Raw genomic sequence first — 15,359 nt, forward strand, 5'->3', positions numbered from 1 at the left:
GGGCCTGGCTGACAGAGAGGCAGATCTGCGCCTCTACGATGATGAGGTATAGTAGTTTCATAACTATTTATGGAATAATATTAATTATTGTTTGATTCTTGACTTGATATTGGTTAATAAAATACAAGCTGGGAAGCAAAAATGAAAAGTCGTGGGCAAACAAATAGGTGTCAGGGATGACAACTGCAGGGGTCAGAGGGTGAGTCTGTTTTCAAGTTTAAATTCACGGCAAAAAATAAGATTCAAGCATGAAAATGTGAGTGATTATATTTAGAAATATATTACAACATGTCCCTTTTTTTTACACAGGAAGAAGAGACCAGCCAGGAGGTGGCAGATCCTCTCCTCACTGACAGCCAGGCCGAAGGGGTCAGTGGCAGCCAGGAGGAGGCCGGGCCCAGTGGCGTTCAGCAGCTCCCCAGGACAACCAGCACCAGCCAGGCTCCTCCCCTTTATATTAGGCCACCAGGCCGTAAGAAGAAATTGGGGGCAGTGGAGGAAGCCAGCCTCCAAATGATTAAGGAGGCGAGTGCCATCATGAGGGCCCCCCTCAACCCCACTGAGGCCTACAGTGCCTCCCTGGCACATGATCTGAATAAAGGCACGGAGGAGCAGAGGCAATTGGCCAAGGGCATCATCAACCAGGCCCTTTGGTGGATGGAGAGGGAGCTGCTGACCCCAGACACTGGGCTATGTGACCCGGCCCGGCTTGCTGAACATCATACTCCTGCTGCCACATCATCCCCACCTGCAAGGGCCCAGGGAAGACCCGCTGTAAGGCAGCCTGGAAGGAAGGTTGCAAGGAAGAGGAGACGTTGATGCCCTGCCTTCCATTTGATCCCCCACAAATGGCATCTTGTTTGGACTACCACAGCTTGGGTTCCTTTGGTGTTATGTGCTGCTGCTTCAGATTTTAGTTTGTGTGCCTCCTGAGGTTGGCTAGTTTAGCCTTCACCATGTTTGACAATGCAAGTTTGCATGTATTTTGCTAGCTGTTCAAGTGCTGCCATTCTGTTTTTGTTCCTTTTTATCATTTGCTAAAATAAAAGCCTTTTTGTTGAATTTAAAAACGTGCCTATTGTTTGGAATACTGTGGGTATTATTTTAGGCATCAAACATTACAAACAAATAAAATGTTTCATCTAAAATATTCACTAACTCATGTGGGGGGGGGGGGGGGGGGCATTTGGTGTGCCAACATGGTAGACAATTTAAACAACCTTCAAAATAATCCAGTTAAATATACAAACAAAAGCAAAATCCTAACAATTTGCTATTAAAAAATTCTAAATGGTGACATAACTATAAACACATAAATAAAGTGGGAAAGATAAACATTAAACATTAAAAGCAAAAAATTATACATGTGGAGGACCACTAAAAATATGATACGTCGGGCCAATAAAAGATTGCTAAAATCTTACTACATCACAGCTAACAAATGTCACTTTTCAGTATGGAACAACTCAGTTGAAATAACATGAGCTAAATAACTGATTATTTATAGCAAGAGAAGAATGAATAAAACGACGGCATCAAGTGTTGTTTATTGTGTGGTTTGCTTCAGTGTTCTATTGCTAGAATTAATCTTTCTATTGACGAATGTGCCATATCCCAAACAAACGTGAGTTTTACCTGAACGAGCGCTCCCGTGGCCTCATTTAGTCTGAGCATGCGCGGGGTTTTTGTACGTTGGTTTTGTGTACTCACCACCAAACATGTCCGTTCGGACAGGATTTGAGCGGACGGTTTTAAAACAAGTTTGCAAATAAATGTCTGCTGAAAAACGGCCCGGCGGGCAAATGTACGGTGAAATTCTGTACGCTCGTAACTACACACGACCAAACATGTCTGCTGAAACTGGTCCGCGTGCCAGTTTCAGCAGACATGTTTGGTCGTGAGTACGGGGCCTTAGATTTGGTTGTTTTGCTGCCTGGTCAGTAAGTGTACTGGGAAATCTTTTTTGTTTGTCTGTGATGTGCATTGTCCTTCCATATGCACCTTTGCTGCAAAGGCCAGTTATAAATCGGGGGTGGTTGACACTTTTTTTTTGTACAGTTGGATGAATTGGGTGAGGAGACGCACTGGATGCCTTTGCTGCCATTGGGCTCTTGCTGGGCATCACATGTGTCCCTGTGCCTTTAAGGAGGTGTTGGCTCCCTCCAGGCATACTTGCCCTTAATCTATTCATTCTTATATGTGCTCCTACTATGGCTCCTACTATGGAGGCTCTGGAAATTTAGGGTTAGGACCACAGCAAATACAGTTCCTGCATGGTGGAAAAGGATGAAGCTACAGTTATCCCAGTGGGAGAAGATCTTTTCTAATAATGATTTTGATGTAGGTTGTGCTAAAAGTGCACAGTATAGAATCTGGTTACAAGAAGACAAACCCTTTTGGGAGAGAGCTCAGAAGATACCCCTCAGTGACCTGGAGGATCTAAGGGAGCAATTGGCTAAGTTGAAGAAGTCAGGAGTAATTCAAAAGTCCAGAAGTCCCTACGCTTCCCCTATTGTGGGGATTGGAAGACAGATGGAACATTGCGCATGTGCATAGACCATCACACTTTGAATCAATAGACTGTCCCTTATCAGTATACAATTCCCCATATTGACGATGCTCTCCAGTGCCTTGCAGGGGCAAAGTGGTTTAGTGTGCTAGATTTGAAAAGTGGGTATTACCATATACCGATGCACCCTGAAGATAGAGAGAAGCCCGCTTTCATCTGCCCTCTTGGATTTTTTAAATTCAACCAGATGATGCAAGGACCATCGGTGCACCAGCGACATTTCAACAATTAATGGGGAAAACTGTGGGGACATGAATTTGACTGAAGTTCTGGATGACATCATCGCTTGTTTGGAAAGACCCTAGAAGAACGTAAAGCGCAGTTGGAGAAAGTCTTTGAAAGGCTACATTAGGAAGGGCTCAAGCCATCACTGAAAAAGTGTCAGATTTACAGAACTTCAGTCACCTATTTAAGTAGGGGTGTAACGGATCGTCACCGATCCGTGATCCGAACGGGCCACCCCGTTCGGATCGGCACACCCCGCGATCCGCGGAGCGCTCCGGAGCCTAGGCCTAGGAAAGTCCCCGGCTTCGGCCTAGCTCCGGAGCGATCTTGCTCCACCCAGTCTGCTTGCCAGAGCCCAGCGTGACACGCCTCCCCGCCTCCCCGGGGAGGCGTGTCACGCTGTGCACTGGGCTCTGGCAAGCAGACATGGAGAGGGAATAGTAGCAGAGAAGCACTAGTGTGAGAGGAGGAGGGGGGGGGGGGGAGAGCACATTTCACGGGTGGATTAAAGAGGAAGCAGGTGAGGCTCTTTGGGACTTGTTAAAAGTACAATCTTGATGTTTTTACAGCTATATATAATTATATATATATATATATATATATATATATATATATAGAGAGAGAGAGAGCTGTAAAAACATCAAGATTGTACTTTTAACAAGTCCCAAACAGCCTCACCTGCTTCCTCTTTAATCCACCCGTGAAATGTATGTGTGTGTGTGTGTGTGTATGTGTATATATATATATATATATATATTACACACACACACATTTTTTTTTTTTTGCGCTGATCCGAAAATGATCCGATCCGTGACTCCTGATCCGAGGATCGATCCGATCCGTGAGTTTTTTGATCCGTTACACCCCTATATTTAAGCCATGTTATCTCTTTCAGGAGAGTAGCTGAAGAATGTGGAAGAGGGAGAGACATTTTTGACACGTGTCATGTGTCATGTCAATAGTCTCTTTCTTCCAGGCGTTTCGTTCCCAATATACAAGACGTAGGCTCTCTTCATAATTACGAAGTTTATTCTTCAAGAAGGACAGGCAAAAGACAATGCTTACATTATGGCAGCTGGTAACACATGGCAAGGTGGTAATTCAGATGGTTTCAGAAGGAGGAACGATATGATGGTACATCATTTTTCTGCTGGGAGGGGTCCCTTCCAGCAGGGTCGGGTAACCCTGAGTTCCCGCAGGGTCGGGAGACCCTCAAGTTTCTACTAGCTACTCAAACCACGTGGATTCTTATACTGTTCTAAAAGCCAAGCTAAGCATATTTACATTTAGAATAGCTCCAAGAAAGGTGATGCTACTGTCATAAACGTAACACCCACTTGTGTATATTAAGTAACATTACTCCACCCATTGTCTTGACGTAGAACTTCAAGAATAGATGTAACCTACACAGCAAATTACCTTTTCTCTTCTCCTCAGCAACCTTCAAAATTAACATGTTTCAATAGAGATGTCAGAAACTTTTATCACATAAAATAGTAATAAATTCTAAATCTAACAGTAGCAGATCCCAAAAATCTGGAAGTATTTAATGCATGGCCTAGACCAGAGACTGTAATAGAACTGAGATATTTTCTGGGGTTTTGCATCTATTACCGCAGGTTTTTAGCCAACTTCACAAAGATTGCCAGGCCTCTTAATGAATTATTGCAAGTTGTTTCGGGCAAAGAAGAAGGCAAGATCAAGTTAACCACTTGACCACTGGGCACTTAAACCCCTTTATTATTGTATTGAGGTATTGCAGAGTATTGAGGTATTGCAGAGTATTGGAGTATTGCAGAGTATTGAGGTATTGCAGAGTATTGAGGTATTGCAGAGTATTGGAATATTGCAGAGTATTGCGCAGGGTATTGGAGTATTGCGCAGGGTATTGGAGTATTGCGCAGGGTATTGCGCAGGGTATTGTAGAGTATTGCGCAGGGTATTGCGCAGGGTATTGCAGAGTATTGCGCAGGTTATTGCAGAGTATTGCTCAGGGTATTGCAGAGTATTGCGCAGGGTATTGCAGAGTATTGCGCAGGGTATTGCAGAGTATTGCCCAGGGTATTGCAGAGTATTGCGCAGGGTATTGAGCAGGGTATTGCAGAGTATTGCACAGGGTATTGCAGAGTATTGCGCAGGGTATTGCAGAGTATTGCGCAGGGTATTGTGCAGAGTATTGCTCAGGTAATTGCAGAGTATTGCGCAGGGAATTGCAGGGTACTGCAGAGTATTGCGCAGGGAGGGATGGCTGGATCTGTGACTGCAATTGTCACAGATCCAGCCACAGTGCTGCTGCTGCCACCCGCTCTCCCCCCTCTCCTCTCACACTGTACCGATCGTTACAGAGAGGAGAGGGAGGAACCGGCGTCATCACATGACGCCGGTTTGTTTACAAGTGATCGCTCCGTCATTTGACAGAGCGATCACGTGGAAAACGGCCGCTATCAGCGACAATTTACCGCGATCCGTGATGCGCCGGGTCTTCTAGACCCGGCGCTCACGGATGTTTCTGTGAGCGCGCCCCAGGGGGCGCGTGAGAGGAGGATTCTGGGAGGACGTCCCAGGGACGTCCTCCCAGAGTAGCTCGACCGCGCTGTAGACGTCTTTTGTCTATAGCGCGGTCGGCAAAAGGTTAAGCACTGCAGAATGACAGCCGGGAAGTGGCTCTGTTATCCTGACTGGGCGTCATATGACGTCCAGCAAAATAACATGCCAGTGTGCTCCCGCGGTGGAGCACAGCGCGGCGATCGCGAATGTGGCATCAGTCTGACAGTGCCTATCAGTGCCGCCTATCAGTGCCCATCAGTGCTGCATATCAGTTCTGCCTATTGGTGCCCATCAGTGCTGCATATCAGTGCTGCCTATCAGTGCCCATCAATTCTACATATCAGTGCCCATCAGTACCACTTTATCAGTGCCAACTCATCAATGCCCATCAGTGCCGCCTTATCAGTGCCGCCTCATTAGTGCCTGCTAGTGAAGGGGGAAACAAATCTTTATGACAGAAACTTCAAATACCACCAAAAGAAATTTCTATTTGTGGGAAGGAAATGATAAAAACTTAGTTTGGGTACATCATTGCATGACCGCGCAATTGTAATTCAGAGTTTGACAGTGCTGAAAGCTGAAGGGGCATAAGTGCCTGGTATTGAAGTGGTTAAAAACATATCCACTGTGAGCATCCTGCGGTACTGAAGAGTTATGTGCTTTCTGGTTTCACTTTCTATTCTTTGCTCTGAGATGTCTTTCTGTTCCCCAAGGAAAGCTCTGAGTTTCGTTTCTCCCATTGCTCCTCCTGCTAGCATAGTCATCATCATAACAATACATTGCCAAGCTATGAAAACATTGCTGGTATAAACAGCTTTTTGGAGCACAGGGTAGGCACACTGCTTTCTCAGTGTTAACATCGGCGTGCCACAATGAGGTAATTACAATACTATTTGTTCAGATTCTTTTGCATGAATTGCTGTCTTTCTGTTGTATGTATGGTATGAATTGCTCTTCTTCAGCTATTTATTTCATTCAGCTTTCTATAGATTTGTTGTCTGAATAACCAACCCTTGTCTTATTTTTCTGCAATTCCAGCAGATAGTTTTTTTTAATCTCTCTGGGTTTACTTTTCTTGCCCCCTTCCACTATGGAGTGTGTCCCTTACATAGACATAATACAAGTAAGGAGCACAGAACACAGTTGTGGGCATCACATCTCTGCATTTCCCTAGAGATGTAACATGCTAGTCTTTCATTAAGACAATCTTTATGAACCTCTTAAAGGGTAACTCCACTCTTGTGGGAAAACATATTGCAAAGAAAAATAACAATAATATAGAACATACTATTGTGACACAAGTCATATTGTAATTTAATGTTATTAAAAATGTCCTTTCTTTTTCAAACTGTAGCACTGTCATTTTTGTTTTTGTAAAACGCAATGCAATATGACAATCTGGAGGCATTCTGTACACAGTTACACAGAGATGTAATTTCCTGCTTGTATGATTGGCTCATTCATTTTAAAGTTATCTGCAGAGTTGTACAGAAAAGCGGAGCAGTGCAGGCACAGTGTGCAGTGATGGTTCTCAATGCATTCCCAGCACTTAGTCATGTAATCTCACATGATCAAGGACACAGGATGATTTGGGTTGGGTCACTGCACTCTGTACCTACATTCTGAAGCTTCTCTGTGCAGGGTGATTTGGGTTGGATCATTGCACTCTGCACCTACATTCTAAAGCTTCTCTGTGCAGGATGATTTGATAATACCTACCTGCTCTGTGCTCTGCAGTAACATTATGTCCCTTGGCGGTGGGCGTTCCTAGTTGATTGACGTTCCTCCGACGGGCGCATACTGCGCGTCACGACTTTCCGACAGAAGCCGAACGTCATTGCGCAGGCGCCGTATAGAGTCGGCTCTATACGGCGCCTGCGCAGCGACGTTCGGCTTCTTTCGGAAAGTCGTGACGTCACGTATGTGCCCGTCGGAGGAACGTCAATCAACTAGGAACGCCCACCGCCAAGGGACGAAACGGGGGTATCGAGGTATGTACTAAAAAAACAAAACAAAAGCCAGCCTACCCGCAGTGTAACGGGTCTTACGAATGTATTGTTAGAAATTTGTTTTAGGGGGAACCACCCCTTTAACTGCTTGCCGGCTGCCTACAGTAGATATACGTCCGCAGAATGGCTTGTGTGGGCAAAGCAACATATCTGTACGTTGCTTTGAAAATCCTGCCATGCAGACGCGCCCACTGCGAGCTCCGCGCCCGCAGGACCCACGGACTGGATGTCCACCGGTGTCCCGCGATCGTTTCACAGAGCTGCAGAACGGAAATTCCGCAGGTCCCACGGGCATGGTCACAGAGACCGTGGCGGGCATGCGCCCACTAGGCTGCAGATTCAAAGCAATGCATATATACATTGCTTTGCCTGCCTGTGCCATTCTGCCAACGTATAAGTGCGTGAGGCAGTCGGCAAGCGGTTAAGGTTCCTATAACACTGCTTGAACTACCTTGTTTGAACATTCTCATGACTGTGCATTTGTAATATTGCAAAACTCAATAAAAATTCATATTGGGTTTAACCAATCTTTTTTTTGTACAAGAGGGGGATGTGGCTGGGGGTGTGTCCTATGCCTACATATTTTGCTAAAAGGTGTCGCTTATTCCCATCTCAGAAAGTTGGGAGGTATGCAAACCTGTCAATCTTTTGTTTGGTGGCCTGCATAGTTGAAACATAGCTATAATTATAATGCAGACTCCATGCTGCCTGAACAGTGCTTTTTAGCAGTAGTTTTTACTAAAATAAACACATGGAAAAAGGGGCAGAGCTTGTACAAAAGGACATTATCATTTATTTGTATCTACAGCAGGGACGGACTGACCACTCGTGCACTGTTAGAGGGCCCCATGCCACTAGGTTGCCAGCCTTAGTAAAACCAGGGACTGTATGTAAAAATCTGTGTTTTTAAAAAAATCACAAGATTATAGCTGCCCCGCCTCTCCAGTACCTTTTCAGTGTGTGTATGTGTATACTGTATGTGTATATTGTGTGTCAGTGTGTGTATACTGTGTATGTATACTGTATGTGTATACTGTGTGGCCCCATAATCTATTGCCTGGGGGCCCCATAATCTCCTATTGCCCGGGGGCCCCATAATCTCCTATTGCCCGGGGGCCCCATAATCTCCTCTTGCCCGGGGGACCCATAATCTCCTTTTGCCCGGGGGACCCATAATCACCTCTTGCCCGGGGGACCCATAATTACCTCTTTCCCGGGGGACCCATAATCACCTCTTGCCCGGGGGACCCATAATCTCCTCTTGCCTGGGGGACCCATAATCTCCTCTTGCCCGGGGGACCCATAATCTCCTCTTGCCCAGGGGCCCCATAAATTGTCAGTCCGTCCCTGATCTACAGTAGAGGGATTTCTTAATCAATACAAGCTAAAAAAAAGAACTGCATAAATCATCAAGAACCACCAATCAAATTAAACCCGTTGGATGTCAGAATGCAAAAATCTATCTGGCATTTGAGACTATCATCATTTGAAGAATACAGTTTTTATACAACAAACAAGGAGGACTGGTGTTTCTTTAGAATGCTTCAATAAAATAACTCATAGAAGCCAAAGCATCCCACACAACAGTGGGGGGCAAATATGCTTTGATATATAGAGCCTACTCCTGAAGTAAGGCAGGAGAGCTGCATTGTTATCACATAGGAAAGCCCTGCAGTGCTTCTATGTGTAGGGGAGAAGTAAGGGGAGGTAACATTAATGATGCTCTGATCCCTTTTCAATGATTCGGTCTCTTAGTGGTGGGCAGTAAGCGCCATACTCAATTATTGCCTGACAGGTATCTGTGTGCCATGTATTCTCTCCCTGTTAGAGCAGAAGTGTTAGCTTAGTGCCAGCATGAATAAAATAAAACATTTCCTGCCCAGTGCTTGGTGCTTATAAAACTGTCAAATAACAAAGGTGCTGTATTGAATTTGGGTTGGTTCAGCAAGGACTGGCCAGATTTCGATCAGTGTGTGTGGCTGTCTCCACTCAACAAGAGTCAAAGTCTGTCGAAGGGACATGTTGGAGGATTTTTCCTAAAGGTGTATGAATGGTGTATGGGGAGGTAAGGGGTGTGATAATGGTATATGTGGATGTTGAATGGGGGGGGGGGGGGGGGGGGGGGGTGTGTGATAACTGTATATATGGATGATGTATGGGGAGGGTGAGGACTGTACATATGGATGGTGTATGGGGGGGTTGGGACTGTATATATTGATAGTGTATGGGGGGGGGAAGAGGGGTGAGGACTGTATAGATGAATATATATGGATGGTGTATTGGGAGGGAGGGGTGGGGACTGTATATATGGATGGTATATGGGGGGAGCACTGTATATATGGATAGTGTATGGACGAGATTGGAGGTGAGAACTGTATGGATGGTGTATCGGTGGGGGGTGGGGGTAATGAGGACTGTGTATGGGGGGGGGGGCTGTATATGGGATGGTGTATGGAGGAGATGGGGGATGAGAATTGTATGTATGGATGGTGTATTGGGGGATGAGGACTGTATATATGGATGGTGTCTGGAGGGGATGGGGGGTGAGAACTGTATGTATGTATGGTTTATGGGGGTGGGAAGGTAAGGAATGTATATATGGATGGTATATGGGGGGGAGGAGGGAGGACTGTATATGCTGTATGGATGGCATATGGGGGGGAGGTAACTGTATATATAGATGGTGTATGGAGGGGAGGGGGCTGAGAACTGTATATATGGATGGTGTATGGGGGGGAGGGGGTAGGACTGTATATGCTGTATGAATGGCATATGGGGGGGGAGGTAACTGTATATATGGATGGTGTATGGAGGGGAGGGGGCTGAGAACTGTATGTATGGATGGTGTATGGGGGGGCAGAACTATATATATAGTTGGTGTTTGTATGGGGGTGGAGTGGTGAGACATACTAGACATCCTGACATACTACAGCACCCAAAAAGTGTACTTTACAAGCTAGTTTCCCAGAGTGATCTCTGCACACTTTTCAACAGAGCAGCAGGTAATGCGGAGTCTCCTACTTTAACCCCGCCTCAGTGCCCTTTCTGCAGCCAGCCAGAGGAGAGCCCCCGGCAACATGAATCTAGGACAGGTGGCAACCTAACCCCTGCCAGCCTCCCCCGACTAAGGTGCGCTCTAGGCCGGTGCCTCCCTTGCCAAAAGGGAGTGCTGGCCTTGCTGCCAGTGTTGATCGGATGCCGTTTGGATGCTAGTTTTCCAGCATGCCAGTTCGACAGAAGCTTCTGCAAGAGACAGCTGTACACACAAGCCAAATGTCAACCTGTTCCTGCCAAACCAACAATTGTCGATTGAGTTTCGGCCTGTGTGTAGGGACTATGCACTGACTTATAACCCCAATGTAAAGCTGGTTATAGAGGGCACAACTTCAGCAGGAATCGGCTGAAATTTGAGCCAGGTTTGGCCCTGCAAGCACCACCTAATTTTACAAAAATTGTCTGAGCTGTCTATGGCCACCTTTAGCTGTCATTTCTGCTGATAAGGAGAGAACACAACTAAATTATGAGAAACATATTACTGGGTCAAAGCTTTACAATTGTATGCAGCTTAGGAGTAGAGATTTTGATTATCATGAAGTGGCTGGCTGCTTTAATGTTTGTTAACATGATCCTTGTGTGTAGCACACATCACCCAACATAATAGCAGCTTTGCTTCATAGTGTGCCCGCATGGATCCTAGCCCCAAGCCATCCCAAAGTTCAGGCCCTGAGTATTGTGTGCTTGCTGACAGATTGACTGATTTACTATATTTCCTTATATTTTAAAGATTCTGTTGGAAATATCTCTGCACTTCTACCTGAATGCCAAGCACCAGACCAGAACATCCTATTTTTACGGTTGCCTTTTCCAGTTCTCCTCAAGAGAAATGAGAGTCTATAGTTATCTGCTGGATGTCTTGCCAGCAAGACCCCAAAAGGCATGAAGATCAATTGGGCAATTACTAGTGACAAGCTACTGTATAGTTAAATATCATATACGTTGGAAGCCCTGTATGAACATATGATTGTAGGCATGAATGTTTGCAAACATTTTCTACCACAGTACTTAATATTTGCAATTTGTTTTATGTTCTTTTTTAGTGTACCTTCTAAAATCGCTTTAAAATCCAGCTTGCTGCAGTTAAATTGCCATTTTACTTGGAGGCTGCTAGAAAAAGATAGCAATGCTGATGAGTTGAAAGAAAGGCTTGATTACCAGCTTATATACCTGGTCACCAGCAACAAATACATGGTGTACAATCTCCTTGCCTACATAATGCACTTGAAAGGTGATTACACAGAAGCCATCGTTAACTTGAAGAAAGCAGAGGAAAATGTTGAAGAGAATAACGCTGATGGAAAAATAAAAAAGTTCCTTGTGACTTTTGGAAACTTTGCCTGGATATACTTTTACATGAACCAGTATGAGAAATCTCAGATGTACATAGAAAAGGTAAACCACATTTATGATGAGCTCAAGCAATTGCCTAATGCTACTAACAAAATAGCAGAGGTGTATGGTGAACAAGGGTGGTCACTGTTAAAGTTTTGTGCACAATATTACGAGAAAGCCAAAGAATGCTTTGAAAAAGCTCTGGAACAAAACCCAGAAGAACCTGAGTGGTGTTCTGGTCATGCCATAGCGGTATACCGTTTGGAGGGGTTGAATAGTAAGAAATGTGAAGCTTCTGAAAGCAAATCCCTAGAGCTCTTGCAACATGCTGTAGAAGTAAATCCAAAAGATGCTGTCTTGAAAGCACTTCTTGCACTGAAACTGCAGGAGCTAAATAGAAATAAGGAAGGAAGAACATACATAGAAGAAGCTCTGAAACAAGCTCCAAATCTTCCATATCTACTTCGTTATGTGGCCAAGTTTTACAGAAAAGCTGGGCTGATAGATGAGGCTTTGAGTGTCCTAAAAGAAGCTGTTGACCTTATGCCAACCTCCGGATTTCTTCATCACCAAATAGGAGTGTGTTACAGGCAGAAAATGATCAATTTAAGGAAGCTTGAAAAGGAAAACCCTCAACTCCGGTACGTACACCAGGAACAAGTGAACGAGTTTGTTAATAAAGCCATTTTTCACTTTGAAAAGGTGCTGGAACACAAGAAGACATTTGTCTACGCACACACAGACCTAGCAAATATGTATTGTGAATTAAAGGCCTACCAGAAAGCAGATGACACATTTAAACAAGTTTTGCAATTTACTAATCTCACAGATGAAGAGAAGCAACAGGTCAACCAGGCTTATGCCCGCTTTCAAGAGTACCACAGGAGATCTGAATCAGAAGCAATAAAGTATTACAAAGAAAGTTTCCAGATATCATACCCAAGTCTGTCCAGGGATTTAAGTGAGAAAGCGTTAAAAAGACTGGCCGAAAGGAAGATAAAGATTTATCCACCTCAGGTGTCTGGTTTTGAATTGCTTGGGTTTGTCTATAAGAATAATGGAAACATAAAAGATGCCATTGAATGCTATGAAAAGGCCTTGAAATTTGATCCAGGCAATGATGAATATTTGAGTGAGCTGTGTGATCTGAAGCTGAAAATATGAAAAATACTTATTCTAAACTGGTACAAAGGCAATGATGTGCACCAATTTATAGCACCCAATCAGAAACCAGCGAACAGTAGGATAGTGCAAAGCAACTTCTGATTGGCTGTTAAAGTAAAATTGCACTTTAAAACAAAGTGCATGTATGCCTTTTGCCCCTTTCTCCTGAATTAAATTAAACTATCCTCCACTACAGATGCATACTTACCTTGCTCCAATGTCCATAGTTCTGTTGTTTGTTTACAACCAGTGGTGTTCATTAGTACCCAACGGTCTTCTATGGCGCTGTGTCTTGAGACCAGGAATGATCCCATAGATGTCTATGGGGATGTAATGTGCAGGAGCAGACATGGTTAACAGCTTTAAGTCTTTAGGCAGAACTGCAATAAAGATTATCTGATGGGGACTACAGTAATATTTGATTCCATTATTTTAGTTAGTTGGGCACTATTGAATATTACATTAGAATCTCATACAAAAGTGCGCATATCCCTATAAACTCAATATAAATAAATAAAAATAAATCATAAATCCATCACATAAAAAGTACGTCAATAATAATATCCACATTAAAAATCAAACTTATGTGCATACAATACCTAGAATCAGCCAAACAAGTTCATATGGGAAATAGATGATATACAGCAGGGATAAGCAATTAGCGGACCTCCAGATGTTGCCAAACAACAAGTCCCATGAGGCATAGCGAGACTCTGACAGCATCAAGCATGACACCCAGAGGCAGAGGCATGATGGGACTTGTAGTTTGGCAACAGCTGGAGGTCCGCTAATTGCTTATCCCTGATATACAGTATGTGTATAAAAAGTCCAAACAATGTGATCAAATGTCCACCAAGTGAATGTAAACCCTCCGTACACCCAGTGAAGTGAATAGCCTCAGATGATACACAGAGATTAACCAAATCTCCCTACGTAGGTTTTAGAACTATATCTGCTGTCTTCACATTTATATTCTGTTTATAAAGTTCAGATTGTTAGGAGATTTTCCCTTCCTGGTTAACACAGAGTGAGATGTCTGGGCATACAGCCAAGATACCTAACATTGCTGATTGGAGGAAAGGCACACACCCCCTCTCATCATAGGCAGAGACTCTCAGAGCTGTTTTGTAACAGGAGCTGCTCTCTGTTAATCAATTTTTAGCAACCTCTTTTGACAAAAGATTCAGGCTGCTTTTGTCTAAAAAGTCAAAAAAATATGTCAGGAGTTCTCAGGCTGATAACAGAGGAGCCGTTCAGAAGAGAGCTATAAGACTTGGCTCGTTGAAAAGAGATAACAAAATACTGCAGATATATGTGCCCAGCTCAAATTTCATGATTCGGTCTACATCCACTTTAAGTGCTTTCAGTGACACTTTAAAGCATAAAAAGTGCTTCCAGTGTTCAGGCGCTGCTCCCGCATGCACCAGAAAAAGCTAACTTTGTACTTTTGCATAACACTGAGGATCCAGGCAGGCAGGTTAATAACACATAAGTTTGATTTTTAATTTGGATATTATTCATGAATGTAGTTTTTATGTGATTGATTTGTTTTTTTATTTATATTGGGCACACTTATTATTTTGTATAAGATTCTTATGTCCTGTATTCAGACATTTGGATGTGCTGCAGTCTCATGTTACACTATGATCAAGTTTGATTTTTGTTTGATTTTTGTTTTCTTCATTTATTGATGACATTAAAGTGTGACGCAAGACAATTTTATATATATATATATATATATATATATATATATATATATATATATATATATATGTGTGTATATATATATATATACACACACACACACAGCTAAAACACAGATATGTGAGGTACCTAACAGCAGTATGAATTGCACTTTTACAGTTGTGCTTTCTGCTATGTCTTAGATATTTACTATAGTGCTTTACAGATATTGTTAATATATAATTAATATATAATTAATAAAGATTTCTTTAAAATCAATTGCTTTTCCAATATTTGGCTTACAAATACAGATGCTGATCTTAAAGGGGATGTTCAGTTTATAAAGAAAGAGCCTTGCAGTGACAACGGCACCACTGATTGGAACGCAGCTTCACTTAGCACTTGCTTATTGAAGAAGAAACACAACTACTTCATAACCCAATTAAAGCAAGCCAATTAAGACCAGACAAAATGTAATTAATATGTGTGGCTCCCGTGGAAAAATAAATAAATGAACATTGAAATATGTACCCATTTGCTAAAAGGATAAGAAGACCTCCTTGGCAACTTCAGACCTAAGCTGGGGGGAAAGGCACTGTAAGGGTAGCTTTCTTGTTATTTTTTTATATAATGTCCTGAGTTTGGCTTAAAATTTTCCTAAAAGTCGTATTAAACCCAAAACCAAAAATGTACTATATTGCATCTAACCAATCTCAACACTCTTAACTGATACATTTGCAGGAAAGCTTGTTCTGTTGAAAAAACAACAGACT

At 43.3% G+C, this 15,359-nt stretch overlaps 1 protein-coding gene across 1 annotated transcript; it reads left to right on the plus strand.

Moving 5' to 3' along the window:
• The first annotated feature begins 6,101 nt into the window (after positions 1–6,101).
• LOC120947104 (interferon-induced protein with tetratricopeptide repeats 5-like) lies at positions 6,102–13,542 on the plus strand. The gene is made up of 2 exons (XM_040362104.1): positions 6,102–6,218; positions 11,448–13,542. The coding sequence occupies exons 1-2, from the start codon at positions 6,214–6,216 to the stop codon at positions 12,901–12,903; spliced, it is 1,461 nt and encodes a 486-aa protein (XP_040218038.1). The 5' UTR covers positions 6,102–6,213; the 3' UTR covers positions 12,904–13,542.
• The last annotated feature ends 1,817 nt before the right edge of the window (positions 13,543–15,359 follow it).

This window comes from Rana temporaria, chromosome 8, assembly GCF_905171775.1.
Source record: "Rana temporaria chromosome 8, aRanTem1.1, whole genome shotgun sequence".
Lineage (NCBI taxonomy): Eukaryota > Metazoa > Chordata > Amphibia > Anura > Ranidae > Rana > Rana temporaria.